The sequence below is a fragment of the Opisthocomus hoazin genome, chromosome 6 (assembly GCF_030867145.1).
Source record: "Opisthocomus hoazin isolate bOpiHoa1 chromosome 6, bOpiHoa1.hap1, whole genome shotgun sequence".
NCBI lineage: Eukaryota > Metazoa > Chordata > Aves > Opisthocomiformes > Opisthocomidae > Opisthocomus > Opisthocomus hoazin.
Genome location: NC_134419.1, coordinates 64,251,601 through 64,277,366, shown reverse-complemented (window position 1 = coordinate 64,277,366; position 25,766 = coordinate 64,251,601). Strand labels below are relative to the sequence as shown.

The following is a 25,766-nucleotide window of genomic DNA, read 5'->3' as shown; positions in this document are numbered from 1 at the left end:
AGCTGGAGTGGTCCCTTGGCTTTCTAAACCTCAACACTTAATTATCTCACTGCCAATCATTTTAGCATAAACACCAAGGTTCCTCCTATACTGCTGCCCCCAGGAGGTTTTCCCATCCCCGCACCTTGCTGTGTGCCGAATCCTGGCTTTGAACTGGGGAGACCCCGGTGTGCCTGTGGGGAGCCCCAAAGGCGCTGCAGCGTGCTCGGAGGAAGCAGTGGTCCAGCTGGATGCTGTGTGGGCACAGCCCCACAGGGCACATCTGTCCTTCTCAGCAGTGTGCCACGCTGGACACAACCCAGGCAGGTAGCTTCTAGGGTAAGGAAACGATGTTCTCCTGATTTTGAACCTTAAAACTCAACATGGGCATCTGGACCACCCTGCCCAGGCGCCACCCAGGCAGGGCCTGGGGCAGCCTGTTAGTCCTGCCAGCCCCTCCTCATGCGTGCCTAGGATGCCTGCAGCCCACCGTCCGGAGACCTCCCACTTTGCAGCTCGTATCTGCAAGGTTAAGAGCCCTTTGCGACGCTTTCCTGCACAAGCACAGCTGAACACTGATGCACTGTCAGCGCCTGCCATAGCCTGCGGAAAGGAGTTGCGCGGTTTAACGGCATGCTGGTTGATGAAATAGGCTCCAGCCACCTCCCAGCTTGAGCAACAAAAGCCAGGCATCGCTCCAGGTCCCCGTCTTGCGCTTCTCTGTGGCTAACGGCAAAATGTTTGTGGCTGGTATCTGCAGGAGGCAGGACCCCACATCATCCCTCACACTGCCCCATAGCAGGGAGCTGTGCTCAAGCTCCTGCGACCCCCGAGACGCAGCTCTGCGCCCTGCCAGGGACAGCTGCCGGTGGGGAGCAGGCTTGACTCGCAGCCAGCCTCCGTGGGCAGGATGACGTCTCCTCTCCAAGGGTTTCTATTGCGTTACATGATTAATTAGCTGATTAACAAGATGTTGTTGCAGAAGAATCTGTTCTCTGGACACCGGCTGAGGCAAACACCATCCTCTGCGCTAATGAAACTCTTCTGTTCCACGCAGGCATGCACTAATTTAAGCAACAACATGCAAATGAAGAACAATACAGTGAGTAATACGGAGCTTTTAAATGAATTAGCTACAGCCTTCTCCAGGCCCTGTCTCCAAGGAGAGAAGAGAAAGCAGGAAGACACAGCTCTGATGGGCCTGGAACCATGTTACAAGTGGTGTGGGCTCAGAAGGTCCTGCTCTCAGGGGAGGGAGGGCATCAGGCCAAGGCTGCAGACAGTGGAGGAACATGGATGTAGCTCCTGCAGACTGAACATGGTCAGGAAGTGCTGCGGGAGATGTCTGTCCCATAAGTCAGGCTGTGGGCTCCCTTCTGGCAGGATTAACGCAGCAGCACCTCAACATGGCCCTGGGGCTCAACAGTCCAAGTGAGAGCCTGGGGTGGGGAAGCAGGCAGGGGACAATGCTCCTGACAAGACAGGACCAATGCCAGTGCAAGAGCTCCTCCTCAACTCCAAGGATTTTAAAGGATCTTGGGGGGGGGGGGGGGTTGTGGAAAGCACGAGAGCCACAAAACTGGATTTGCAGCCTCCAGAAAGAAGCTGAACAAGCACAATCCCTTTAGCTTATTAGGAGACTGAGAAGCGTTGCAATTCCAGCATGTAAGCTACCACAGTAGTAAACGACAAAGGACTAAAGGCTTTTTCATACAAAAGAGGAAGGGAAAGTCAGCTATGTTCACAAATGCATGTTCTTTGCAGTGTGAGAAATTTGACCTGTATCCACTACTCTCAGCTCCATTCTCTTCAGAGTGCTCTGGCCAAACACTGTCTTTTGGGCTCAGTGCAGAAGTAACTGGGCAAAACCAGATGCTCACGCCAACCTGAGACGGCTGGGCAGCTGAAAGGTCGAGGATTATTTGCGCTGCTCAGGTCTAGCTGACAGGAACAGGGCAGAGTAGAGGAAAGGGCTTCTCTCAGTTCTCACGGGCAAGGGAAAGGGCAAGGCAGGGCAGTTTGCAGTAGCAGTTTTCCAGCCAATTTGAAGAAATTTGCAGCGAACCATTCTGCCCCGCAACCAGGCATGACTGATATGAGAAAAGCTGAGGCAGGACAGAAACCAGTGGCAGCCAAATGGCAGACACTCCCCCCATGGCACCGATCCCCTGGCCCACGGTTTAGGGCCGAGACCCTGTTCATCCAGAAGATCCTGCCAAGGGGCAGTTTGTGTAAGGAAGCCGGCTGTAAGCAAAGGACTTCACTGCCTCTGGCTTCTCTCTTTGGCCAGCCCCATGACTCAGGTCTGCCAGGAGGGCACGGGACACGGGCAGCGCCTCGCTGCTCTGTGCCGCAGCGTTGCTCCTGGCAGCCCCCAAGCAAGCCCCACACTGGGGAAAGGGCTCTGTGCCCAGGTCCCGGGTGATGCAGGCGTGAGCCCCGTGGGGCACTGTGCAGCGGACGGACCCGCTGCACCGGGGATGCAGAGTGCACAGCTCTTAAAAGGGAAGGAGAGGAGGAATCTGGGCTGGGTAGGAACAGTGGGTATTTATCAATATAGAGAATTCGTTACATGTTACTTACTCTCACACGCACACACACACGCAGACACACACTCCCCTACACCAGGCACCCAGCACCTTCCTCCAGGCACAGGAGTGCAGAGCTTGGGGCCAAGCGTCCGTAATATGATGGGGAGGCTTCCCGGCAAGTCTCAAACAGCCGCGGGCCATGCCCTGCAGAGGAGTCACCCCTGCTCCACTCATGAAGCCCCGTCCCCAAGTGCCCAGAGGCCACAGGGTGTTGTCCATCCTTGGGCAGGTGCAGGCAGAGCACTGGAGGCTCCTCAGCGGCGCTGGGCCTTTGGACGGTTCCTGCGGCCGGCCTTGGCCCCGCGCTGGGCACCCTTCATCAGGCCCTTGAACTGCCCCTGCATTTTCGCCCGCTTCCTGGAGGGAGGAAGGAGCAGGAGGCTGGGTTAGTGCGGGCACTGGGCACAGCCAATGCACAGGGATGCTCCAAGCTCCGCAAGGAGCAGTACAGAGACTGGCAGGGACTTCCCAGACCCACAAAAAAACATCTCAACAAAAAGCGGGATTGAACGCGTGTTTTGGCCCTGTTCCCCACCCTGTGCCCGTCCGGGCTCGCCTCACCTTCTGTTGAGCCTAGCTCTGTTCAGGGGGATGTAGGCATAGGGGTCGAGCTGGCCCTTCTTCTTCACGTCGCCTTTGCCTTTCTGTGGGAGACAGTGACACGGGAGAAGATGCAGCACCAGGGGAGATGCATGTGTCCTGCACTGGTGTGACCCTGCACCCAGCCACCCCAAAGACCATGTTGTAGCGGGGTGCAAGGTGAGCACATGGCCCTTGGAGCCGATTTCCCACTCAGGTGACGCTACAGACACCCGCTTTGAGCAGTGAGCAGCAACTGCCCACAGCAAGGCCAGGACCAGGACTCCAATATGGGCTGGAAATGTTCTCAGGTACTGGGTGTTTGGCAACTCCTCTTGGAGCAGAGATTTGTCCCCAAAGCCTTAGCACTGCTGGACCAGACCCTCAGCAAACACTCAGTGCTTCCTGCCCCCAAGGCCAGCAGCAATCCCACCCCAGCAGAGCCCCAGGCATTTCCCCACCCAAACCCTGCGACCCCCCCCCAGTCCCTCACCTTGGATCTGTACTCCGCACCAAAAACCGGCTCCTTGTCCAGCTGCCGGTGGATCCCAGAGCCTCCAGCTGGAAAACAGGGAATGTGTGTTGAAAAGGCGTTCCGGGGCTCCCCCTTCCCATTTCCTACGCCAGAATGCACCAGGCCTGGGGAAGGTGTTCCTGGTTTTGCCTCCAGCTCTCGGGTGCGAGGACAGCAGAGAAGGGTGACCGTTTCCCACAAGAAAAGAGCACTGCTCCAGCTGCCCTGGAGCAGGCCAGTAAGACAGCTATGATGTTCTGGCCCCCTGGGGAGCCCCAGACCTGGCACAGGACTTACCTCTGTATTGAGGGTAGGTCCCGGCCTCAGTTTCCTCATCATCTGGCTCCTCTCTGAACCGACGCTTCTGGCTTTTCTTCTGCAGAAGAAGGCAGCAGAGACCCTGCAGCTGGCTTGTCCTTACAGTTCTGCCCTCCCACGGACCCCCGACCTCCTGCTTCCTCCCATGGGGGCCCAGAGACCTTCCAAACTGCCCGCGCACACCCCGTGCCCAGCCAGCCTCCCGCACCCCTCCAAGCAGCTGGCACGTGCTTGGTGTGCCCACTGGCCTCTCGGGCAGAGCTGCAGCTGCCACAGCACAGGCAGGGGTCCAACACAGCCAAGTTCCCCCAACATCTCCTCAAGACCATGAGCCCCATACTCACACTGCGGAGACCCACATCTTGCAGCACATCTGCCATCTCCTCATCTGCTCCTAGGGCACAGGACAAGAGGGTTAGTGTGGGTCACGGGCGCAGGAGAGCTCCTGTACTGTGCCAGCCCCAGTGCGGGCTGCAGGAGCAGGGTGCCCCTGCCAAATTGGCACTGGTGGCCATGTCCCCTCCAGCACCCTCCTGGTGATGGAGGGGAATGCGTCCCCTGTGTGGCAGTGGCCCAGAAGAGAGGTGTGATACAAGGCCACACCAACCCCTACCGCTTCCACCCACCTCCCTCCCCAAGCTCCCACATATGGGTGGCAGGAAGAAAACCATTTGGAGTACCAGAGCAAGTCTAGCATGGCCCCCTGCCAGCCCAGGCAGTACCTTTGGCTTCATCATCATCCGCCTCCTCCTCCTCTTCGTGGATGATCAGGCGCCCATCCTCAGACACCTGGAAGTCGTGGCTCACTCTTCTGGACCGCTTGGGGCCTGGCTTGGTGGCTGCTCAGAGAGAGATGGGTCAGGGCCTGGGGAAGGACCCACTCCCAGAGTCGGTCATATCCCCAGAGCCCCTGTGTATCACACCAGCTCCCGCCCTGTCCCTCCCACCCCAGCCACGTCCGAAGCTCTGCTCCTCACCCAGCACCCGCTGGGACACGTTGGGGTCCAAGAAGTTGAGGGGCTCATCCTCTTCCCCTTCCTTCAGCCAGGCCTGGCCCTTCCGCCGTGCTTGCTTCTTCCACTCCTTGCTCTGCTGCCGCTCCTCCTCTTCCTCCTCCTCGTCCTCTGAGTCAGCCAGGATCTCCTCCACGCTGGTCAAAAGGCAGAGAAGATGATGGAAATGGAATAAGCCCAGGGGCACAGACCCGAACCTGCCCCACAGTGCACAGCAACCCCAGTGCTGGAGATGTCCCCATCCCCAGATGCAACAAGGCTGCTCCTTCTTCACCCCCAGCCCATCTTTACCTTTCTCCTCTGGGTGGTGCTGGTGGTGCTTCCTCTTCATCCGTATCTGCAGCTGCCTCCCTCAGGGCACGCTGCTTGCGGCTCCGGGCTTCTGCCTTGCGGATGTTCACCAGCACCTTGTGGTACTCGGCCGGCAGCAGCCCCTTCACCAGCTCGAAGCTGAGGAGCACAGAGAGAGCGGTCAGTGCCCAACTCCTCCTGCACTGCTTCTCAGGGAGCTCCCTCACTGCCCTGGCGCCGCTCCAGTGCGACCCAGGAGCCCTCGGCTCACCCAAACTTGCGGATGAACTTGATGAAGAGGTTTCGCAGCTTCATACGGAAGTGGCGTCTCATGTCATCAGAAAGGTTCCCCACGGCTTCCAGCTGCCAGGACAGAGAACCTCGAGACCAAAGCATCCCTGCCCTTGGCACCCAGCCAGCCTTCCCCTGCACAGCCACCTTGCTCACACTGCTGCCGTCTCCCCACTCCCACCCCAGGCAGGGCAGTGGGGAGGGTGCCCCTGCTTAGCAGGGCCGGTTCATGGGGGTTCTCTGGCAGGTCCACACCAGCATTCAGAAGGGGGACCTCCTCACTGCCTTCTCCATCACCAAGATGAAGGTTGTGCTGCTGGCTCCCAGGTAGAAGCAGGGCGCAGCTGCAGATGCCCCCAGCTGCCCAAGGCAGCCCCGGCTCTGCCCCGCCACCCTCCTCGGGGTAACCCACACGGGATCTCACCATCGTCTGGACGTGCTTGGCCAGCAGCTTGCTGTCCACCAGCAGCAGTGTGACCTTGAGGAAGCCCAGGGCCGCCTTCACCACGTCCCGCGTGCGGGAGGCCAGCAGCAGGCAGACGTTCTGCAGGAGCTGCTCCACCACGCTCAGTTCCAGGTGATCTGCAACCGCAGCAGGGCTCAGCCGCAGCCGGCCTCCTCCCAGCATCCACCTTTGCTGGAGGGTCCTGCCTCATCCCCCCGTGCTGCCCCCAGCCCCCAGCCCTCCTGCTCACCTTTGAACTCAAAGAACAGGCGGGTCAGTGCCAGCACTGTGCAGCTGATCATGGTGACTGAGCCCGTGAGCCCCGCGTAGACCAGGAGCAGGAACCGCTGCATGGCCTCTGCAGGAGGGGAACAGCTCAGGCCCCAACTCGCCCTGTGCCCAGCAGCATCCCTGGCCCATTTCAGTGGGGTGCCTGGCATGGGTCCGATCCCCTTGGGACCGGAGCGGCTGTGGGGCTGAGCAAGCAGAGCAGGAGCTCACCTTGGGGGGTGGGCCCAAAGCGAATGAAGGCATTCCCCATCTCCACAAGCAGCGCAAAGGCGTTCTTGCGGGCCCCCACCGACACCTCCTTGGTGCAGAGGATGACCTGGAGGCACGTGGGCATGTCACAATCCTGCAGTCACCCACCATGGCCAGAATCAGCTGGGTGCCCCCAGGGACCGCGCTCACCTCTGGGACCAGGGCGGTGATGAAGGGCTCATGCTCCGCAGACAGCTGCTTCACGATGTGCAACAGGCACTTCAGCCGGGGCTGGGGAAAGAAACAGCCCAGCGCTGGTACGCCCAGGGATGCAGACCCAGCTCCCCCCACCCTGTCCCCTCCTGGCAGGAGCCGAGCTCAGCCACCACAGTCTTTGCTCTCACCCTCTTGGCTGGGGACGCCGCGCTCTTGAGCGAGTCCAGCAGCGCTGCCTGCAGGTCCTGCAGGTGGGAGCAGACGAAGGCCTGGCAGGGGGCATGGGGAGCGGCACACACCTCCTCCAGCACCCGGTACGCCTTCTTCTGCATGCTGCGCTCCTTGCTCTGCAGGGACAGCCAACATGACCCACCATCAGGGCAGCTCCTTGCCACGGTATCTGAAGGGACCCCCGCAGCACCCCACACCACCAGCAGAGACCTATCCACTGTAGCAGCTGTCCAGCCCACCAGAGCACGGGTCCAAGCTGGCAGTGAGCAGAGGGTGCCCCACTGCACTGCACCCCCTGTGCCTGTTGGGGCCGGGGGCCGACTCACCTGGAGGGAAGGCTGGATGGTGCGGTACAGGGAGCCCAGGGACTGCTCATCAGTGTAGGGTGCCATTGCCACCACCAGGTCCAGGATGGAGAGTCTGCAGCAGAGAAGAGCACGCAGGTGTGTAACGGCAGCATCGCACACACTGCCCGGCCAAGCTGGGGCTCTGGCTGCGAGTCACACTGGATGCACGAGAGCGGCACATCCCACACGGGACAGCCAGCAGCTTTACCCATTAGCACCAGCCCCTGGTTGTTACCTGGCAAACTCGGAGCTCTCGGGACTGGTCAGCTTCTCGCTAGCTTTCTGCAGGAACCCACACACCATCTGCAGGGCAGGCACACAGAGCAGGATCAGAACTGACTGAAGGGAGTGCTTTTACAAGAGTTTGCAATCCACATGGCAAACACCTTGCCACAGGACTTTGTGGAGACCAGAAGGACCAGCGGGTCCAAAAAAGAGCTGGGCAAATTCCCAAACGGCTCGTGTACGATGTGCCAGGTGCAGCTGCAAGACTGGGAAATCCCAGACTGCTGGCTGGGAAAGGCACCCTCCCCACGAGGGCAGGGAAGGGCCACTCTCTACCCAGCTTCTTTCTTCCTGCCTTCTCCAGTCAGGCACCCACTACAGCCCCATCAAACTGGGTCTGGCTGGAAGGCGCTGGCCGAGCCAGGACCACCTGCCCCGCTGCCCCTGGCTCCCCTCACCTGGGGGTCGGTGATGGTCAGGTAAGCACGGACAGTGTCCAGCACGGAGCGGCGCTGAGCGCTGCTGGCCCCGTCCTCCTCAGGTTGGCTGTACACATTGAACAGGATGGGCAAGAAATTTTTGGCAAAGCGACCCACTTCTGCCCGCTCCGCGTCTAGGGGGAGGACGACAAAGGGGTGTGGATCAGCATCTCCCCCTCCGGGTCACCGCAGGGGACAGGGACCCACCGCGAGGGTCTGTCCCCCACCAACCTGTCTCGCATCCTTTGTGGATGAGGGTGCGCAAGGCCTGGCACACGGTGGGGCGCAGGTCCGGGCGCTCGCTGACGGCCATGCCCAGGGTGCGGGCCAGCCCCTTGAAAGCCCCCAGCACGTCCGTGGGGTGGGTGCAGAAGCCAGGCAGCAGGGTCCAGACCTTGAAAGCAAAAGGAGAGGTGGGAGACCAATACCTTTCGCCCGAGTCACCGCTCCCCAGCCTGACACCGCAGATAGGCCACAGCAGGGCTCCCCGGCACTCCTCGTTACCTGCCACTGCAGCGTGTCGTACAGCTTGGCCTCCACGCTCTTCCCAGCCTGGGTAAACTCCGCGGCTGCAGAAGAGAAAGGGAGATGAGCAGCGGTGGCAAAGCCCCGCTCCACCCCAGGGGAGGGAAGGGAGGTCCCACGGAGCACCCTGGGGCTCCCGGGAGCGCAGGACTGCACCCACTAGGACCCCTGCCATGCCACCCGCTCACCTCTGCTTTTCAGGGTGGCTGCTAAGGGCAAGAAGTAGCTGGTGAAGAAGCCGAGCCGCGCACCCTGCACGTAGTCCCGCAGCACTGGCAGGAGCCAGCTGCGGGGGAAATCCAGCGTCTCCCTGGGGAGCGAAGGCACGGGTCAGGGGAGCGCTGGGCACTGCCAGCACCATCCCCTGGGCACGGGGCACCTCCACGTGGCCCCAAAGCTGGGCACAGGGAGGTTCGGCAGAGCCAAACACCTCCAGCACCACGTGCAGACTGAACAGGAATGGAACAAATGGCTGCAAAACTGACACCATCACGGACAGACTGAGAGCTGGTCATTTCCCAGTACAAGAACTGGCGGGGGAAACAGAGAAAGTATGAGCCAAAGACAGCAAAGAGACAGCACCTCTGCTCAGCGTGCTGGGGGCACCGGTCATTTGCACTGGCTCACAAACAGGTCAGAGAAGGTGCCGATGAGAAAAGTGCAAGGGGAAAACAGTTTCTCAGCTGGAGACCAACGTCCTCAGTTGCCGGGAACAGGCGCAGGGCCCACTGCCCCATGGCTGTACTCACTCCTTGCCGTTGATCTCCAAGGGCACGGCTTCCAGCAGCACCTCGGGGCCCATGGTGCTCACGGCAGCCCCCACCGCCTGGTCCACTTCAGCGGTGTAGGGGAAGTGCGGGGAGAGACGCAGGTCACACAGGGACCGGAGACACTGCAGGGACAGGGCAGGACGGTCACACAGCAGCCACGGAGGCAGCTGTGTCATTCGCTATTCCTGCCCAGGGATGCCAGCTGCCCTGCATGTCCCTGTGCCGAGTCCCAGAGCTGCGCTGGCAGGATGGCAGGCACCGGGATGGCCCCGCTCTGCGGCCGGAGAGGGCAATGCAGCCCGGGCAGCAGCACGGCCGCTCCACTGTCTCACCTTCCTCATGATGGGGTGGCACTGCTTCCCACACGTCTCAAAGAAGACTTCCAGCACCCGCAGCACCTCATCCCATGCCGCATGGAAACGATACGTCAGGCCCTCCTCCACTGATCTGGGGAGGAGAGAGCAGACGGTCACGCCGGCAGAGACCAACCCAGCAGCAATCAGGGTGCCAACCAGGCCTGCCAGGCCCATCAGGGACCGGGCAGAGGCTGCTCAGTGCTCAGCCGGGCCCACGGGGACAGCCTCTCCCACACCACTGCTGCTCACCTGAACATCTTGCAGAGGTAGGCGGCAGGGGCTGGGGCAGATGCAGAGACGGTGCCCACGTCCTCCATGTGGGGAGCGACGCACTCGCTCAGGAGGATCTGCAAGGACAAACAGGGAAAATAGGACAGCAGCGGACCGCGGACCCCCCAGCCTGGCAGGTGCAGAGGGGCACACCACCCCCAGGCAAGCCCCAAACCCCCGGGTAGAGCCCCCCGCGAGGACCAGGGCAGCCAAGTGGGAGAGGCACCCGTGCACAGTGCAGTACCTCCAGGGTCTGCGCCGCTGCCGTCACCACCTGGGAGTGCGGGGAGAGGAAGCAGTTCATGGCGGCCGAGAAGAGCCGGGGCAGGTGAGCCCAGCACAAGTCCTTCTGCAGCCTGGAGAAGAGACACCGGGCGGGTGAGAGACCGAGCGGCCACCTCTCCCCCTGCCCACCCACGGCCCCTGCCCGCACCTGCCCAGGTTGATGTGTGCCTGCTCCATGGTGGACAGCCAGGTCAGCAGCGGCTGCAGGTCACTTGTGCTGGGCACGTAGTCGTAGAGGGCCTGCGGAAGCAGATGGTGGGTGGGTGGACGCCATGGCACTGCCAGCCCTGTCCCTCCCCGTGCTGACGCCCTGCACTCACGGTGATGATTTGGGCATTGAGCTCGGCTGGCAGGCAGGCCACACTGGCCTGGGCACTGAAGAGGCTGTGGAAGGCTTGCATGGCGCACGCCGTCACCAGCTGGAAAGGACACAGCATCAGATGGGGGCTCCACGGCAGGTGGCCCCCCTTCACACGCTCTGTCCCCCGGCCCCAAAGCGGGCTCTGCCTGGGGAAGCCCAGCGCTGCTGTGACTGCGCCCTGTCTTGTAGCCTCCCTCTTCCACAGCAGGCAGGCCAGCAAGCACCGGCTGTCCCGGGCTCCTCCGTGTTTGCATCCTGCATTTCCAGGCTCCCAGCTGGCAGCAGAGGAGGTCTGAGCCCTTCCAGGGTGCAGCCAAGGGGGAAAGGGGCTGCCCTCACCACCCCCAGCGTGGGGACGCTCACCACGTGGCTGAGGGTCATCACTCGGAGCAAGGTCTCGCAGCAGGTCTTCACCAAGGGCGCAGGGAAGCAGGGCAGCAGGTCCCGCAGCAGGGCGAGGACGTGCAGGGTGGTGGTCGCCTCCTTGGTGCCTGCGGGAGCGGAGCAGCGCTTGAGCCCGTGGCACCCCATGGCAAATCCCCGCCCAAGGCAAGGCCCGTGTGGCAGTGCCAGGGCTGACCCACAAAACTGGGGTGAACACTTCCCCACCCCGACTTCTGGGAAGAACAGAGCAACAGACAGATGGCTGAGGGCCCTCCAAAACACTTAAGGTGCCCCAGCGGTGTCTCCTACACTCCCCTTTTCCCTTCAAGTCCTTCTTCTCCCACGGCTGCAGGACCACCCCACCCAGCTGCAGACCACACCAGCGCCCCACACCTCCAGCTTTTTCGATCTCCTGCACGCAGAACTTGGCAGTGGAGGGTGCCGCGGGATGATGCTCCGGGGCCGCGTCTCCAAACAAGAACTCGCTGCCCCTCAGGACGGAGCACACGCCATACTGCGCTGCCTTCCGCACCTGGGGGAAGGAGAGCCCAGGTGGGTAGGAACAACGGGCCCCGGGGGGCACAGCCAGCCCCAGAGGCAGCGTCATCCCTCGCCAGGGAAACTGGGCACTTACCTTGGGCTTGGTATGAATGCAGAAGCTCAGTAAGCCGTGGTAGACCTGGAGGGTGACCGGATAGCTCCAGGCTGCCAAGTCCTGCTTCCGCAGCAGCGTGGCCAGGCAAGAGAGGACCTGCGAGGGAGCAGCAGAGGCCTTAGCATCACCCCACAGAGACCCCCCCTCATTGCAGCAGCCTCAGGCTGAGCACCCAGCACCACCCTACAACAGTAGCTTGACCTCAGCTCGCAGCAGACCCCTGGCCAGAGCTGGTACTGCTGGCTCCCTCTTGGCTACTCACCCATCGCAAGGCAGAGGTGGAGCTGCTGCAGGCCTGTGAGGAGATGACACCCATGAAGGCTTTTGAGGCGTCTGAGAACTTTTTTATGAGCACAGGGCTTGGGACCCTGCCGGGAGAAGGGGATGCATCAGCTGTGCAGGGAGCAGGCAGCCGCTGGCAGTCTCGCAGGGAACCACATCCCCAGCCCGCCCCGGTTGGGTCATTTCCCCAGCCCAGCGAGGGGGACAGCACCAACCCCTCTGCGACCATGGGCCTGGGCAGCTCTCCCTTCTCCTCTAGCAGCCACTCACCGCTTTAGGACAAGGTTGAGCAGGTAGAGAACAGCAGCCAGTGACTCAGGGGACTCCACCGCCTCCAGCGTGGTCATCTGGGAACAGAGGAGGGGTAAGCAAGGGGGAGCAGGGATTCACACTAGACCAGCCCTTCCCCAACCCCAACCCTTGGTGAGGGGAGCAGAGAAACCAGCAGCAGCCCAACAGCGTCTCTGCTGGAGAAGGACACTGAGGACCTCAGCTACGAGCACAGCACCTTCCACCACCAACCCTCCCGGAAGCCCACCCATGCTGCCAGCAGCAGCTCCCCTCGCGCCTCCTCCCCACGGCCATCGCTCACCAGTGCGGCGAAGTACTCTGTCTCGCTCTCCTTGCCCCCCCGCGCGCGGATCACCTCCGTCACAGCCGCCAGCACGGCGCAGATCTACGAGCAGCAAGCGGAGCAGGTCAGCACCCTCAGCCCCACGTCCAGGGGGGCCAGTCCCACCAGACCCCCCCACCCAGCCCTGCTCCTGCCCCTACCTCTTTGTGGGCGGCAGAGTTGGACTCCCAGAAGCGCTGCACCTTGCTGAAGGTGACGTTGGTGCAGTCGCTCAGCCCGCTCAGGAAGGTGCCAGCGGACTTCTCCGTGGCAGCCTCCCCAGCATCATCCTCCTCCATACGGAGCTGAGCGCTGTCACTCGGCCGCTCCAAACGCAGGGACCCCGACTGCAGCTCATTGTGCAGCTTCACTGCATCCACCGTCAAGTTGCTTTTCTCTGCTGGGGTGAAGAGTTACGGTCAGGACCTCAAAGTTGCATCACTCTGCTGTTCACCCCAAAACTCCCCACCTCCCCCTCCTTCCCCCATCAGCTGGACTGGCTTGGCTGGAGCTCATCTCCAGCATGTGGGACATGGATGCCGCTTCCCCCTGATGGGAGAAAGCACAGCGCTAACTGGAGAGAGCTCCTAACTCCTGTGAAAACAAACCAGGGCACAGCCCGACCATCTCCTCTAATGGAGCAGAGTACCGTGCCCTCACAAACACGTCTCGGTGTGCCAGGGCTTTAACACCGAGGTACTCCTTGCACTCTGCCCCACTTATCTTCTGCCTGGAGCCCTGGCAACCAGACAGCCAAGGCACACGCCTCATGTCCCTCTGAGTCCTGGACACCAGCTTGCAACCAGCTGCAAGAGAACATCTACGAGATGCAAAACCCATTTCTCTATCCACGGGAGAAGGATCTCCTTGGCCAGCGGCAGCCAGGGCTCCCGCCAGGCTGCCATGCTCCGAGGCTCGTCTTCGCCATCACGCAGCCTTCGGAGCGCTCCTCCCGGTGCCAGACACCCCGGCAGCGCTTACACGCACGGCCAGGGGCTTTTGGGAGCCGAACCGCTCCCACCGGGAGGCCACGGCACAGATCCTGGCGGCTGCGGCCAGAGCCTCGCACCAGGCCCCGGCAGGGTGATGCCGTGCCCTGCTCCACATCCGCAGGCGCAGCGTCACGGTGAAGGTAACGAGGACGTGCTCGTCATGCCGCGGGCTCGGTTCCCGTCCCCGGTTTGTTGCCTCCTCCGCCTCCCGGGGCCCTAGCTCGGGGGTCAGCGGCTCCAGGCCCTCCTGCCCCCGTCCCGGCTCCGAGGAGCCACAGGCTCGCCCCGCAGCCACCCCCCCTCGAGCCCCCACCGGGAAGGGCCGGGCACAGGCAGGGAGCTGCCCGCACCGGGGGCCCCGGCCCGCACCGAGGGCCGCCGCCCGCCTGCCCTCACCCGCGGGTCGGCTGCAGAAGCGGCTGCGGGCGGCGATGCGGTGCTGGCGGGTCTCGGGGTTGCAGTCGCTGCTGTGGCCCTTCCGCCACCGCTTCAACTTGGCGGCGGCGCCCGAGCGGAGCCGCCCGCTCCGCGCCATGCTGGAACCGGCTCCACGTGCCGCCGCGCCGCGCCCCTTCCGCTTCCGGCGCCCGCCGCCATCTTGAGTGAGGGCAGCGCTGCCGGCAGGGCTTGCCGCCTGCCAGCGGGGCGGGCGGGCAGCGGCGTCGGGGAAGCTAAGCGGGGTCGGGACCGGTTAGGGCTCGGATGGGAGACCCGAGGGGCCGCCGTCAGCCGGGGAGTCTGCCCGGCACCCCGCGCCGCAGGGGCGAAGGCGCCGCCGGTGCCGCACTATGGAACCGCTCATGCCGAGTTACCGCGTGTGCGTTAGCGGCGCGCTGACGTCACGGCCCTGAAGGTCGCGCCGCCCTTCGCGCCCCCGCGCCATGCGCTACGTGCGCCTCCGCCCGCCCGCCGCTCCGCGCATGTGCGCCAGCCCCCCCCCCCCCCCCCCCCTCCCCGCCTCGGCGCCGGCGGAGCGTCAGTCGCGCGCGGCGGCGGCGTGAGGAGAGGCAGGGCGCGCGCGTGTCCACTCCGTCCTCCCCTCAGCTCCGCTCCGCCGCCATGGCCGCCTACCGCCTCGTCCTCGTCCGCCACGGCGAGAGCGCCTGGAACCTGGAGAACCGCTTCAGCGGCTGGTACGATGCCGATCTCAGCCCCGCCGGGCAGCAAGAGGCGCGGCGCGGCGGCGAGGCCCTCCGAGGTACCGGTGACCGGTGTGAGGGAGGTGGGGGGGGGGGCTGGCCATGCACTGCGGGCAGGGTGAGGCCTAGTGCGGCCGCCTCGGGTCTCATGGAGGTGGTTTGGGGGCCCTCCGGTGCCGGGGCGGAGAGCCTCAGGTAGCCGGGGGGGGAATTCTCCGGTACCGGTCGTTTCCCCGCCTGGCCGGCGGCGGCGGGGAAGCGACCGGTACCGGTGCGGTGAGGCCACCGCCCTTGGCCCCTCACCGGTTGTGTAAAGCCCGGAACTCACCTTTTTTTTTTTTTTTTTTTTTTTTATTTCCCCAGATGCCGGCTACGAGTTCGACATTTGCTTCACCTCGGTACAGAAGCGGGCCATCCGTACCCTCTGGACCGTCCTGGATGCCATCGATCAGATGTGGTTACCGGTTATCCGGACCTGGCGACTGAACGAGAGGCATTATGGGGCACTCACCGGTTTGAACAAGGCCGAGACGGCGGCGAAGCATGGAGAGGAGCAGGTGAAGATCTGGAGGCGCTCGTACGACATTCCTCCGCCTCCCATGCAGTCTGATCACCCCTTCTACAGCACCATCTCCAAGGTAAGACCCGTTGTTCTTCGTTCACCTTGCTGGGAGGCTCCTAAAAGCCACCTTAGGTACTTGCAGCATGTTCTGGCTTCCTCCACAAGGTCTCCTCAGCCTCCGTTGCAGCAGCCAGGACTGTTGTGTGTGGTGCTGGCTGGCGTTGGGCTGAGTTTGTCCTGCTCCCTCCCTGCGGAGCTGAACCCCTGGGCATTGTAGAGACAGGTTCAAAGCAGATGGGACGATACCTCTGTTAATCATTAGTCCCATGATCCATGCACAGATGTTTGCTCTGGTCTCTTTGCTCAGAACAAGCGATGTGCCACTTTCCCTAGGAGGGGTTCAGAGCCCCAGCTGTAGCCAAGCACAGGCTCAAACCTCCAAGGCGCTTCTTTGCTCCCAAGCCCAGCTTCCCTTACATGTAGCAGGTCCCCAGGTGGAGAATTTGGGGTTGGGGGGGTGAAGGCCCTGCCACCGCCTTCCTACATTGCATTGGGCTGCTGCATGAGTGTGGCTGTTCCCCCAGGACCGTCGCTACGCTGACCTGACAGAGGACCAGCTGCCGACGTGCGAGAGCTTAAAGGACACCATTGCCCGGGCTCTGCCCTTCTGGAATGAGGAGATTGTCCCGCAGATCAAAGAGGGAAAGCGAGTCCTTATTGCTGCCCACGGCAATAGCCTGCGTGGGATCGTCAAGCACCTGGAAGGTACGTCAGCCCTGCAGGCATCTCCCTGCTGCCCCGGCTGGCACTGCGAGCAGGGCCATGAGTGACAGTGCCTCTGTGTTCACAGGCATGTCGGAGGCGGCCATCATGGAGCTGAACCTGCCCACCGGCATCCCTATCGTCTACGAGCTGGACAAGAACCTGAAACCCGTCAAGCCCATGCAGTTCCTGGGGGATGAGGAGACGGTGCGCAAGGCCATGGAGGCCGTCGCTGCTCAGGGCAAGGTCAAGAAGTGAGGGCGGGCAGCAGGCTAGCATGTAGTAGAGCCCCCCCCCCCGCCGCCCCCCACCCCTCTGTGCACACCCTCCACAGCTGTAGGAACTGGGAGCTGCACGGCTGGAGCAGCTCCCCAGGATTAGGCCCGTTCCCTCGGGACCAGGCTCCGCTCTGCAGGCAGCCTGGGGGCCCAGGGCCGCGGAGGTCTGGTGTGCAGGGGAGCCCTGGCTCAGCCAGGCAGCAACTGCACACCTCTCTGTGCCGCGACACCAGCCCTCGGGCCTCATCTGCTTTGCTTCCCTGGCAGCTCTCATCACCCGGTTACTGTAGTTTTGTTGCTTGTTTTAGTCGTCCCGGGAGCAGTGGGGTGAGTGCAATGCCGGCAGCGACCAAGCTGGGTACCCCATGCCCTCGTGGGTGTGTGGCACAAGGGGTGGGACGGGTGGACACTGAAAGGGTTGTATTTTGGTGCGTGTGGTGCAGCACCCAAGGGTCGTACTCGCGACTCTGGACCCAGCTCTGTCAGCCCCTGCTTTAACTTATTGCCTTCAGACAAGGGCGAGGGAGGGAGCCTGCCGGCCGGAGGTCCATGTCCGCCACACACTTCCCCAGCCAAGCCCGTCCTCGTCCTGCTGCTGCAGCAGGTGTCGTTGTGCCCCATCCCACGCGCGTGGACCTGGCCCTGTTGCTGCGGCCTCCCCCTCCGGGCTTGCGCGGGGTTGGTGTAACTGTCCAACAATAGCAGCTGTCTCGTTCCACTTCAATAAAGAGCAATGCGCAGTGGCAAGGTGTCGGCCTACCTCCGCCCCACGCGGGGGGCCGCGTTACACGCCTGCGAGGCAGCGGGGGTTGCAGGAGGTGTGTGTCCCCACTGTGAGGACAAGGCTGGGGCGCAGCACGCCCTTGTCCCTGGCGGCAGGCTGGGCCCCTGGGGCTGAGCCACAGCCTGCACCGGTTCCCAGCACAGGGAGACGAGCTCTGCTCCGCACCTGACACCGGTGCGGGGAAACCAACGTGGCGAGGCAAGTGCCTGGAGCCAGCGCCGCTCTGTGCCGCTGGGCTCGCTGCGGCACGGCCACGGGGTTGTTCCCCTTCCCTGGGGCAGGAACCCATGCTTCCTCCCAGCCGCAGCGCTGCGGAAGCTGTCCTCCCCGCAGCAGCTCCACTGCAGGAGCCGCAGGCAGCCCCGGCCGCCCCTCAGGGCCGCAACTGAGCAGAGCACAGAGCTCTCGAAAAATATTTATTGTCCGCAAATAGAAAATCTGTCCTGTGAGCAAGGGCCCGTCCGGCTGTTGCAGCCTCTTGTGGGCGTGGGGGAGGCTGGAGCCCGGGGGCTGCGCTGGCCCCGCAGACCCCATCCCGGCAGCCCTCGGGGTGCTAGGTCTGCAGGAACTCGGCCTGCACGCGGGCCACCTTCCGGAAGTCCTTGGTGTGCGTCTGCGGGCACTGCATCTCGCACCAGCTGATGGGCACCATCTGCGCCCCTGGGGACAGCACCCGTCAGGGGCTCCCCTTCCCAAACCCCGGCTCCTCCCCGGGCTGGGGGGCTCAGCCCTGCGGGGACGGATGGGGCAGAACCGGCACCGCGCGGGCCCCTGTCCCTACCGGCCTCGCTGTGTGCCACCACCACGCCCAGCTCGTTCTCCGCTGTGCTCAGCAGGTAGTTGGACTGTGCGTCGCCCAGCGAGATCTGGTCAGGTGGGGGTTAAGGGAACAGCCTCCCCGGGGGCACCCGAGCGAACCCCCTGAACCCCCTGTCCCCGGCGGACCCCGAGGGGAAAGGATACGACTTTAGCCAGGACTATGTCACCAGGGCGGAAACTCTTGTACACTTCCACCTGCGCAGGAGAGAGCAGGGACAACCGCGCGGCGCGTCGGGGTGCTGGGCAGCGGCAGGACAAGTGCCCCCCCCCCAGCAGAAAGGGGGGGGCAGCTGCAGCAGCACAGTCACCAGCAGCGCCTCACTGACCTTATCTTTCTCCGTGGCTCGAATGTCTTCTCTCCTGAAAAAGGAGACTGAGGGATCTGGGCGCCAGAGAGCCAAGGCGACTCCGGCCTCTGGCAGGAGCGGCCCTGGCCTCCCTGGGCGCACGCCAGGACATGCTGGAGGCCTGCCCGGTGCTCGGGGCACGGATCCTGCCCGGGAAAGCTCACCCCCACCCCTCCCGCCTTGAGGGCTGGTGGGGAATCCGGCCCCCTCGCCCTACCGTATGGTCCCCCGGAAGGTGGACTTCAGTGGCGTGGAGCCGACGTGGAGGATGTGCACCTTGGCAAAGCGGGAGTTAATGCTGCAAACCTAGGGAAAGGCGAATGGAATCGGTGCCAGATGGGGCCTGCTTGCACCCTGCTGTGGGCAGGGAAAGGGCAGGGGGCAGGCGGGACAGGACTGTATGCAGGGAGCTCGCCTCTCGCTTGGCCGCCTCCTCCCCGCGGCCAAAGCAGCGGCGGCGGAGGGGGACGCCCGGCAGCGAGCCAGGAGGGGAAGATGACACTCGTGCAACTCAAGACACACGAATACGGCCGAGACCTGCTGTGACCCTGGTCCCTCTCCTGCCATCAGGACCACAAGGAAACCAATCCCTGCTCTGTGCCACCCCAGGCACTGCCCTCCACCCCAGAACAAGTTCTGGAACGGAGAGCAAAGAAAAAACCTCCCCGCAGCCTTGGTGCAGGGCCAGCCGAGAGGCAGGTGTCCCCCATGCCGACGTCTGGCTTATTCGTGAGCAAGGGACCCAGCGGAGCTGCTGGGCTGCCTCTGCCCTGCTGGGAGCTGTGCAGAGGGCCCCTCAGCCCACCCCACGCAGAAAGGAAGGTCAGGACGGGGCAGAGAGCAGAGGCTGCCAGGGCTGCTGTCGCCCTACCTTGCAGGTCACCACGGTCCCCACGCTGGGCAGGAGCTGGGACTCGGTGTCTCTCACCACCGACACGACGGGCAGCTGCAGGGCAGCAGAGACGAGGGTGAGCTCGGGGCAGAGCCTTGCTCCCCAGCTGGGGAAGGGGCCGCACAGCGCCGGCGCCCGGCAGCCGGATCTGGGGAAGGACGGCGCAAGCCGCGGCGCTGCTCACCCCGCCGTCCTCGCTCCTCTTCTCCAGGCAGCCGGCCAGCGAGGCGCAGATGAAGCCGTGCCGGATGTAAGTCCCGCTGCCGGCCGTGGCCTCCTCCGCGCTGCACAGCCGCTCGCCTGCGGACCGGTGCTCAGGGGCTGCCGGGGCACCCTGCTCCCGCCCCGGGCCTGCCCTCGGGCACGGTGCCCGCTGCCAGCCGGCCCTTTGCGGCGGGTCGGTCACCGCCCGCAGCCGGGCCGGTCCCGTCCCGCACCCCCCGGGGCAGAGCCCCTCCACACAGACCCCCCCCCCAGCGGCCCCTCGGCTTCGGGCCGCCCCCTCCCGTACTCCCCCCGCCCTACCCCCGGTACCCCCAGCTCCGCGCCGCCCCCTACCCCGAGCAAACCCCAGCCCTGGGAACCCCCTCCCCTACCCCCGGCAACCCACCGCCCTTCCCCTTCCCCGCGCTCACCGGGGACGCAGTACCGAGCGGGAGGCGCCATGTTCCCTGCCAGGAGTGCGCCCGCAGAAAGCCCTTGCCCTATTGGTCCTCGGCAGCAAGGCGGCGATGTAAGCGGCGTGGCTATTGGTTCTCCCCGACAGGAACGCAGCGTGGGCGCGCTGCCCTCTGGGGGTTGTAGTCCAGCGGCGGCAGTGGGCGCTTCCCGGCATGCTCTGTGCGGCCGGCGCGCAGGCGCAGTGCGCGGGGCGGCGGGCGCTGCCTGTGGGGGCCGTGAGGGTGGCTGGGCCGCCGGGCATGGAGGCGGCGGGCGGCAGGGCGCGGGCGGCAGGTCGGCGGCGGGGGCCGGGGCCGGGAGAGGCCGTGGGCCTCCGGGGGGGTGGGGGAGGCGAGGTGTGGGCCTGTGAGCGGCCGGGAGGCGGGTGAGGGGTGCCGCGGGCCGGCGGCTGCCGGGTGCGGCGGGCCCGGTGTGGCGGGGCTGAGTGCCAGGGAGCGGCCGTGGGTGCTGCTGGGCCGGGCGTTGCGGAGTTGGGGGGTGCCCCGGGGCCGGGGCTGGGCGGCGGGAGGCCGGGCCCTGGCTGTGCCTGGTGTAGGGCCGGGTCTCGGGTGTCCCCCCCCCGGGCTTCTGGGTTGCCCGTGGGCTCGGCTGTGCTGGCGGTTGGTGTCCCGTCCCACCGCCGCCGGGCTGGGCTCTGCTGGGGCCTCTGCCCTGTGGCTGTGCTGCTGCCTGCGGGCAGGTGCCTGGGGACGGAGCAGGGTCCTGCCCTGGGGCAGGCTGGCTGCCTCCCTCCCCTGCGGGCTGCCTGCTCAGCTGCTGTTGGCGAGGAGAGTTCGGTGAGGGCAGGGAGGTGCTGTGGGTTCGGAGGGGAGGGCTGACCCCCGGCCCTGCCGCTGACTGGAACAGTTTGTCTCTTACCATGCTGAAAGCAGAGGGACAAGTGCTACCCAAAGGCTGCACAGCAGGGAGTGGTTGCTGCGCTTCATGCCTGATGTGTTTCAGAAGAACGCTCTGGGCAGGGATAAGGGAAAGCGTGTGACAGGGGGTGGCCCTGAGGTTTGTGTATCCCACCTCTCCCTTCCCAAGGTGCAGGAAACCTGGGCAGGAGCCATACCTGTGGCCTGGGCTGGGCTGGCGGGTCTGGTGCCCTTGTGTCCAGCTGCTCCCGGCCTTGGGGTCTGCCCCGTGCTCGTCTGGCAGGGCAGAGGGCAGCCCCTGGCTCCTCTGGACAGCCCATCCAGATTGTGCAGCTCCTGCCCTTACCCTCCCTGCTGCTCCCTGAGGGCTGTGCTGTGGGCACGGCAGCGCAGAGAGCCGCTGCCTGCTAGGCAGGCTCTGCAGTGTGGCACCGTCACCTGGCACCGTGCCGAGGTGAGCGCTTGGCCCAGGCTCAGAACGTGCCTTGGCAGGACCCCGGGGCAGCCTCGCTGCTTAATATTGATGGGCCCTGTCTACACGAAGGCCTGGGGGCCCCAGCCCCGCAGATCATTTTCCCAGCTGCTGGGCCAGCTCGGGTTCCTCCTCGCTCCCAGCACGGCTCTCAGGTGGGACGAGGGGCTCGGTGAGCAGGGGACAACTTCAGAGCATTGCCTTGGCCTTGGGCTGCCCCTAGGCCACTCCTTTGCTGGCATGCGACATTGTCCAAGTTGGATCCAGGCGAGGGAAAGGGGAAAAGCGTTGGGACTCTTGGAGTGGGGCTGTGAGGTTGGGAAAGGTGCAGGGTGGCCTCTGCGGTGTCCAGAGGTTGAGGTGAAAGGAAGCAGCATCCAGGCCCTGCTTTTTGGGGGTGAGGAGAGGGACCAGGGAAAGAAGAGTAATCCTGGCGTGGCTCCTCTGTGTGTGTCTTGTGTGGGTTCCCCCATTCCCAAACCTGTTGGGAAGGGCTGGGCCTGGGATCATCCCTGGAACTGGCCCAGCATCCTGCATGCTCGTGTCTTCTCTGGTTTCTTCTGAGTCAGACTCTCCGTGTCGCTCCCCCGGTCCCCTCCCTGCCGGGAAAGACGAGATGGGACCAGAGAGCATCTGAGCCCAGACACCGAGGGGCCTGTGCCCCCTGCTCCACGCAGAGAGCCGTCCCAGCGACAGCGGTCCTGCAGCCTCCGGGAGCCTGGGCTCAGCTCTCCCTGCTCCGCATCCTTATGTGGGGTGAGGCAGAGGCCCCTGCCCTGCAGAGTCGGTGCAGCGAGCTGCAAGACTGACATCAGCGCGTCCAGGAGGGCAGACCATTCCTCAGGGGCAGTGGGGTGGCCTGCCCATGCCGAGCTCCTCTCCCCCCAGGCGTGCTGCGGCAGGGATGAGGAGCCGGCAGCGGACGTTTGCAGCGGTGATGCGCCTGCTCCTCAAGTGCCTACGGCTGGGCCGGCGGCGGCGGTTTAAGCTGGTGCGGCAGGCGGAGCAGCTGTGGCACTACGGGCACCTCTGCCTCCGCTCCCTGCTCTACAACTCCTTCACCAACGGCGACGTGGTGCTTGACTCCCTCTTCGAGCCCGTCTACTGGCTGGTGGACCACATCACCCGCTGGTTCGGCGTGGTGAGTATCCTTGGCGTGGCGAGGACCCTCACCAGGCAGGGAGGCACCCGGCTCTGGGTGCCAGGGCGAGCGTGCTGCTGGGGCAGCTGAGTCTCGGGGCTGCCTGTGCTCTAGGCGGGAGGGGAGTGGGGACCTCAGCGTGTGGCTCGGTTTTTCTGCAGCCGTATCCCGCCTGTGCCTCTCCCTAGGCAGCATGGGGCAGGTGCTGCCTGCGCCAGTGACCCAGGCCCCTTTCCCGTAGGTGTTTGTGGCACTGGTGATCGGGCTGACAAGCTCCATCGTGGCCATTGTGTACATCTGCCTGCTGCCCCTCATCCTGCAGACCTACACTCCTGCCTGGATCTGCTGGCACCTCGCCTACGGACACTGGAACCTCATAATGATCGTCTTCCACTACTACATGGCCATCACCACCTCACCCGGGCATCCACCGCAGGTGAGGCACCGACTGGCAGTGCAGCCTCTCCCAGCTGGGCGCTGGGGAGCAGCTACGATACAGTCACCGGGAACAGCTAAACCGTCCTGGTGGCGTCGTTGCAGGAGGCCTCCTCCAGATCGGGGGAGCGGGGCTGGGCACTGCGGGGAGGGAGGGCGAGGAGTGCGGGGAGCAGGGCTTGGGTGCACAAGTCTCTTCTGCCCTATGCGCAGGCCAAGGACGGCCTCACCGGCGTCTCCGTCTGCAGGAAATGCATTGCCCCCAAGCCAGCTCGCACCCACCACTGCAGCATCTGCAACAGGTAGGGCTCCCTCCCTCCACCCACCGCAGCACTCGGGGCAGCCTCCGGGACCCCTCTCCTCGCGCCCCGCTGCACTGCGAGGCCGGAGCCCCTTCCCCTCTGCTTTGCTGGCTTCTTGCCCCGTCTCTTGCACAGCCTGCAGGGCTGGGGGGGGGGCTGCCTGCCCCCTCCCAAACACGGTGCTTGCGCTGACGCTGGCACTGCTCTCCGTCCTCCCAGGTGTGTGCTGAAGATGGACCACCACTGCCGTATCCTTCTGCAGCACTAACCCGCAGCACTGTGCTGGGGGCAGCCGGCCCTGCTTCCCTCTTCTCTCCCTGCCCTGCTCCTCTCCCGAGTCAGCCAGCACGGGGAGGGGTGCTGGATGCTGGGCCCAGAAGAACCGTCCCAGTCCCTGGGGTGGGTTTGGGCCCGTGGTCTGTCACGGTTACATGCCTTTAACCCCAGAGGCAGCCTGGCTAAACAACTGCGTGGGACACTACAACCACCGCTACTTCTTCTCCTTCTGCCTGTTCATGACCATGGGCTGCATCTACTGCAGCATCAGCGGCTGGGAGATGTTTCGGGACGCCTACGCAGCCATCGAGGTGAGCAGGCAGGCCCCGTCCCTCGTCCTGCCGCGCACTGAGGCTGCCTGGGCTCCCCGGGCTGAGCGTGCAGAACACAGCTGAGCCAGGCCTGGCCTTGTAGTGACTTTGCTTCCTCCTCTCCCTCCTCCTGCGAGGCCCCCAGCTGCCCCAGTCCCGTGGGGGGTGAGGGGGAAGGGCCCCCTCCTCTGAGACCTGTAACTGGTGCCCTGTTTTCCATCCCCCTAGAGAATGAAACTGCTTGAGAAGGAGAGACTGCAGGTGGCTGCCAACCAGGTGGGACATCGCGGCCCCCCAGCTGCTCAGACAGTGTGGAGCAGAGCTGCCCTGCAGGCTGCGTCCTGCCTGGGGCCCTGCTCTCGAGGAGCGCCCGGCAGCCAGAACCAGCCCCTGTGCACATCTTGTGTCAGAGCTGGGGCTGGCTGGGCAGCTCTGCTGCAGGCACTGCCTCCAGCAGCTTGGGGTCTGCTTCCCTGTGCACCTGCCTTCCAGGGGCTTTGGCTGGTGGCAGCTGCTTGGCATGTGCTGCTCAGGCCCCGCTCTCCTGGGCAAGCTGCAGCTATGCGGTCCCATCTCACCCCGAGCGCCAGCCACGGTGTCCTGACCGGTCCCACGGCTGCTCCCTGCCCCTTTACCTCCAGCCCACCGCTTCTCACCCATGTGCTGGCTCTCAGCTGTCTGTCTCGTGGCTGTCTCGGGCTGCCTCCCCCTCGCCCGGCTGTTGTGTTGGTTCCAGCCGCAGTCCTTGCTACCTGTGCAAGCCCTGCATCGGTGAGGGTTACAGCAGTCCCCTGGATGGCTTCAGGCTGTAAAGCAGTTTGGGTAATGCCCCCCTCTCTGGTCCCTTTCCAGACATACTACCAGACCCCACCGCCCATCTTCTCCTTCCGCCAGCGAGCTTTCCACAAGAGCGTGGTCTACCTCTGGGTGCTGTGCAGGTAACACAGGGGCTGGGGGGAGCAGCGTGCAGCCCTCTGCCCTGGGACATTGCTCGCCCTCCACCTCCCCAGAGCGCGGCTGGCTTGCTCTAGCCCAGACATCCCTGCCCTGCCAGCTCTTGGGCCACAGAGGAGGGATTTCGGCTCTCTGCCACAGGGGACTAGAGCAGCCCACCCACCCACGCGGCTGGGGGTGCGGGGAGGCAGCTGTGGCACCAGGGATGGAAGGCCTGTGTGCAGCTGCTGTCCTTCGCCATCCCCAGCTCAGTCGCGCTGGCCCTGGGTGCCCTCACGCTGTGGCACGCTGCCCTCATCACCCGCGGGGAAACCAGCATCGAGCGGCACATCAACAGGAAGGAGAGGCAGCGGCTGCAGAAGAAGGGCAAGGTGAGCACGGCCCGGGGAGCGGGAGGGCTGGCCGGGGCAGAGCCGGGCATGACATGTGTCTGCCTGGCCTCCAGGTCTTCAGGAACCCCTACAGTTACGGCAGCTGGGATAACTGGAAGGTGTTCCTGGGCGTGGACTTGCCAAGGTAAAGCCCTGGGGAAGCCCTTTGCCCCGGAGGGAAGGTGGTGGCTCATGGGTGCGTGGGGGTGCTGGGACATCAGGGCTCTTCTGGGGCAGAGCAGGATGGTGAGCGTCCCTGCTGTGCGCTGCTCCGGGCTTTGCAAGGTACAGAGGACCTGGGCACCAGCGACCGTGTGGCTTCTCAGCCCTGCGCGGTGGCAGGCTCTGGCCGGCCCTGCGCCAGGAGAGCCCTGCCTGAGGAGCTTGGCCGTTGCAGCAGCTCAGGGACACGGGCTCCAAGCCCTGGCTCGGCTCTGCAGAGCTGAGAAGCAGCAGCACTCCAGCTTTTTATTTTTTTGGTGGTTGGACTTGATGATCTTGGGGGTCTTTTCCAACCTTAATGAATCCATGATTCTACGATTTTGCTGCGGCCTCCCCCCTCTCCCCACAGGCACTGGCTCACCCGCGTCCTGCTGCCGTCCCCTCACCGGCCCCACGGGACGGGCCTGACCTGGGACCTGCCTCCCTGCGTGTCCCGGCAGCGCGCCCCGCTCCTGGCCATCTGAGGCCCCGGTGCTGCGGACCCTCCCCGCGGGCGGGGGAGCGCACAGGGGACCCCTCCGCCACCGCGGCTCCCCGGGTGCCAGGGCAGGCGCTGGCACGATCGCCGAGCGGTGCGGGGACGCCCGCGCTTGGCCCCGCGGTGGCTGCAGGCAGCCCCGGGGAGAGGTGGCAGAGCTGCTGCCCTCCCTGGCACAGGTATGGGGCAGA

At 64.4% G+C, this 25,766-nt stretch overlaps 4 protein-coding genes across 5 annotated transcripts; 2 read left to right on the top strand and 2 right to left on the bottom strand.

Annotated features, from left to right (window-relative positions):
- Positions 1 to 2,507: 2,507 nt before the first annotated feature.
- Positions 2,508 to 14,345, bottom strand: RRP12 (ribosomal RNA processing 12 homolog). Of its 2 annotated transcripts, none has more exons than XM_075423568.1 (34): positions 13,889 to 14,345; positions 12,662 to 12,900; positions 12,480 to 12,563; positions 12,158 to 12,234; positions 11,868 to 11,973; positions 11,585 to 11,701; positions 11,344 to 11,482; positions 10,930 to 11,057; positions 10,526 to 10,624; positions 10,354 to 10,445; positions 10,165 to 10,276; positions 9,900 to 9,997; positions 9,627 to 9,741; positions 9,274 to 9,416; positions 8,713 to 8,834; positions 8,504 to 8,568; positions 8,231 to 8,393; positions 7,979 to 8,133; positions 7,531 to 7,598; positions 7,275 to 7,368; positions 6,906 to 7,064; positions 6,712 to 6,792; positions 6,523 to 6,628; positions 6,272 to 6,379; positions 6,001 to 6,158; positions 5,557 to 5,648; positions 5,286 to 5,444; positions 4,959 to 5,131; positions 4,704 to 4,820; positions 4,326 to 4,375; positions 3,961 to 4,039; positions 3,643 to 3,710; positions 3,132 to 3,214; positions 2,508 to 2,927 (listed from the first exon to the last, which is right to left on the bottom strand). In XM_075423568.1, the coding sequence occupies exons 1-34, from the start codon at positions 14,025 to 14,027 to the stop codon at positions 2,825 to 2,827; spliced, it is 3,891 nt and encodes a 1,296-aa protein (XP_075279683.1). In that variant the 5' UTR covers positions 14,028 to 14,345; the 3' UTR covers positions 2,508 to 2,824. The 2 variants fall into 2 exon arrangements, with proteins under 2 accessions (XP_075279683.1, XP_075279682.1); XM_075423567.1 differs by having other exon boundaries at positions 12,662 to 12,897; positions 13,889 to 14,067.
- Positions 14,346 to 14,462: 117 nt separating this feature from the next.
- Positions 14,463 to 16,976, top strand: PGAM1 (phosphoglycerate mutase 1). The gene is made up of 4 exons (XM_075423569.1): positions 14,463 to 14,690; positions 14,995 to 15,269; positions 15,778 to 15,958; positions 16,044 to 16,976. The coding sequence occupies exons 1-4, from the start codon at positions 14,552 to 14,554 to the stop codon at positions 16,211 to 16,213; spliced, it is 765 nt and encodes a 254-aa protein (XP_075279684.1). The 5' UTR covers positions 14,463 to 14,551; the 3' UTR covers positions 16,214 to 16,976.
- A 444-nt stretch (positions 16,977 to 17,420) lies between these two features.
- On the bottom strand, positions 17,421 to 19,785 carry EXOSC1 (exosome component 1). The gene is made up of 8 exons (XM_075424225.1): positions 19,711 to 19,785; positions 19,260 to 19,375; positions 19,055 to 19,129; positions 18,401 to 18,489; positions 18,163 to 18,196; positions 17,981 to 18,031; positions 17,799 to 17,883; positions 17,421 to 17,677 (listed from the first exon to the last, which is right to left on the bottom strand). Exons 1-8 carry the CDS (start codon positions 19,739 to 19,741, stop codon positions 17,571 to 17,573), a joined length of 588 nt encoding a protein of 195 aa, XP_075280340.1. The 5' UTR covers positions 19,742 to 19,785; the 3' UTR covers positions 17,421 to 17,570.
- Positions 19,786 to 19,978: 193 nt separating this feature from the next.
- Positions 19,979 to 25,651, top strand: ZDHHC16 (zDHHC palmitoyltransferase 16). The gene is made up of 11 exons (XM_075423566.1): positions 19,979 to 20,029; positions 21,655 to 22,226; positions 22,468 to 22,662; positions 22,875 to 22,963; positions 23,183 to 23,211; positions 23,417 to 23,550; positions 23,779 to 23,826; positions 24,403 to 24,488; positions 24,752 to 24,875; positions 24,950 to 25,020; positions 25,447 to 25,651. The coding sequence occupies exons 2-11, from the start codon at positions 21,951 to 21,953 to the stop codon at positions 25,559 to 25,561; spliced, it is 1,167 nt and encodes a 388-aa protein (XP_075279681.1). The 5' UTR covers positions 19,979 to 20,029; positions 21,655 to 21,950; the 3' UTR covers positions 25,562 to 25,651.
- The last annotated feature ends 115 nt before the right edge of the window (positions 25,652 to 25,766 follow it).

Coding starts and splice junctions, on each gene's coding strand:
- RRP12 (XM_075423568.1), bottom strand. CDS start 14,027: ATGGCGCGGAGCGGGCGGCTCCGCTCGGGCGCCGCCGCCAAGTTGAAG. Junction 10,277..10,353: donor GCACACATCAACCTGGGCAG/GTGCGGGCAGGG, acceptor TCTCTTCTCCAG/GCTGCAGAAGGACTTGTGCT. Junction 3,711..3,960: donor GACCTACCCTCAATACAGAG/GTAAGTCCTGTG, acceptor CCTGTTTTCCAG/CTGGAGGCTCTGGGATCCAC.
- PGAM1 (XM_075423569.1), top strand. CDS start 14,552: ATGGCCGCCTACCGCCTCGTCCTCGTCCGCCACGGCGAGAGCGCCTGG. Junction 15,270..15,777: donor TCTACAGCACCATCTCCAAG/GTAAGACCCGTT, acceptor CTGTTCCCCCAG/GACCGTCGCTACGCTGACCT. Junction 15,959..16,043: donor GATCGTCAAGCACCTGGAAG/GTACGTCAGCCC, acceptor CTGTGTTCACAG/GCATGTCGGAGGCGGCCATC.
- EXOSC1 (XM_075424225.1), bottom strand. CDS start 19,741: ATGGCGCCTCCCGCTCGGTACTGCGTCCCCG. Junction 18,490..19,054: donor GGACCGTGGTGACCTGCAAG/GTAGGGCGACAG, acceptor GCCTTTCCCTAG/GTTTGCAGCATTAACTCCCG. Junction 18,032..18,162: donor GAGCCACGGAGAAAGATAAG/GTCAGTGAGGCG, acceptor TCTCCTGCGCAG/GTGGAAGTGTACAAGAGTTT.
- ZDHHC16 (XM_075423566.1), top strand. CDS start 21,951: ATGCCGAGCTCCTCTCCCCCCAGGCGTGCTGCGGCAGGGATGAGGAGC. Junction 22,964..23,182: donor CACTGCAGCATCTGCAACAG/GTAGGGCTCCCT, acceptor CCGTCCTCCCAG/GTGTGTGCTGAAGATGGACC. Junction 23,551..23,778: donor ACGCCTACGCAGCCATCGAG/GTGAGCAGGCAG, acceptor CCATCCCCCTAG/AGAATGAAACTGCTTGAGAA.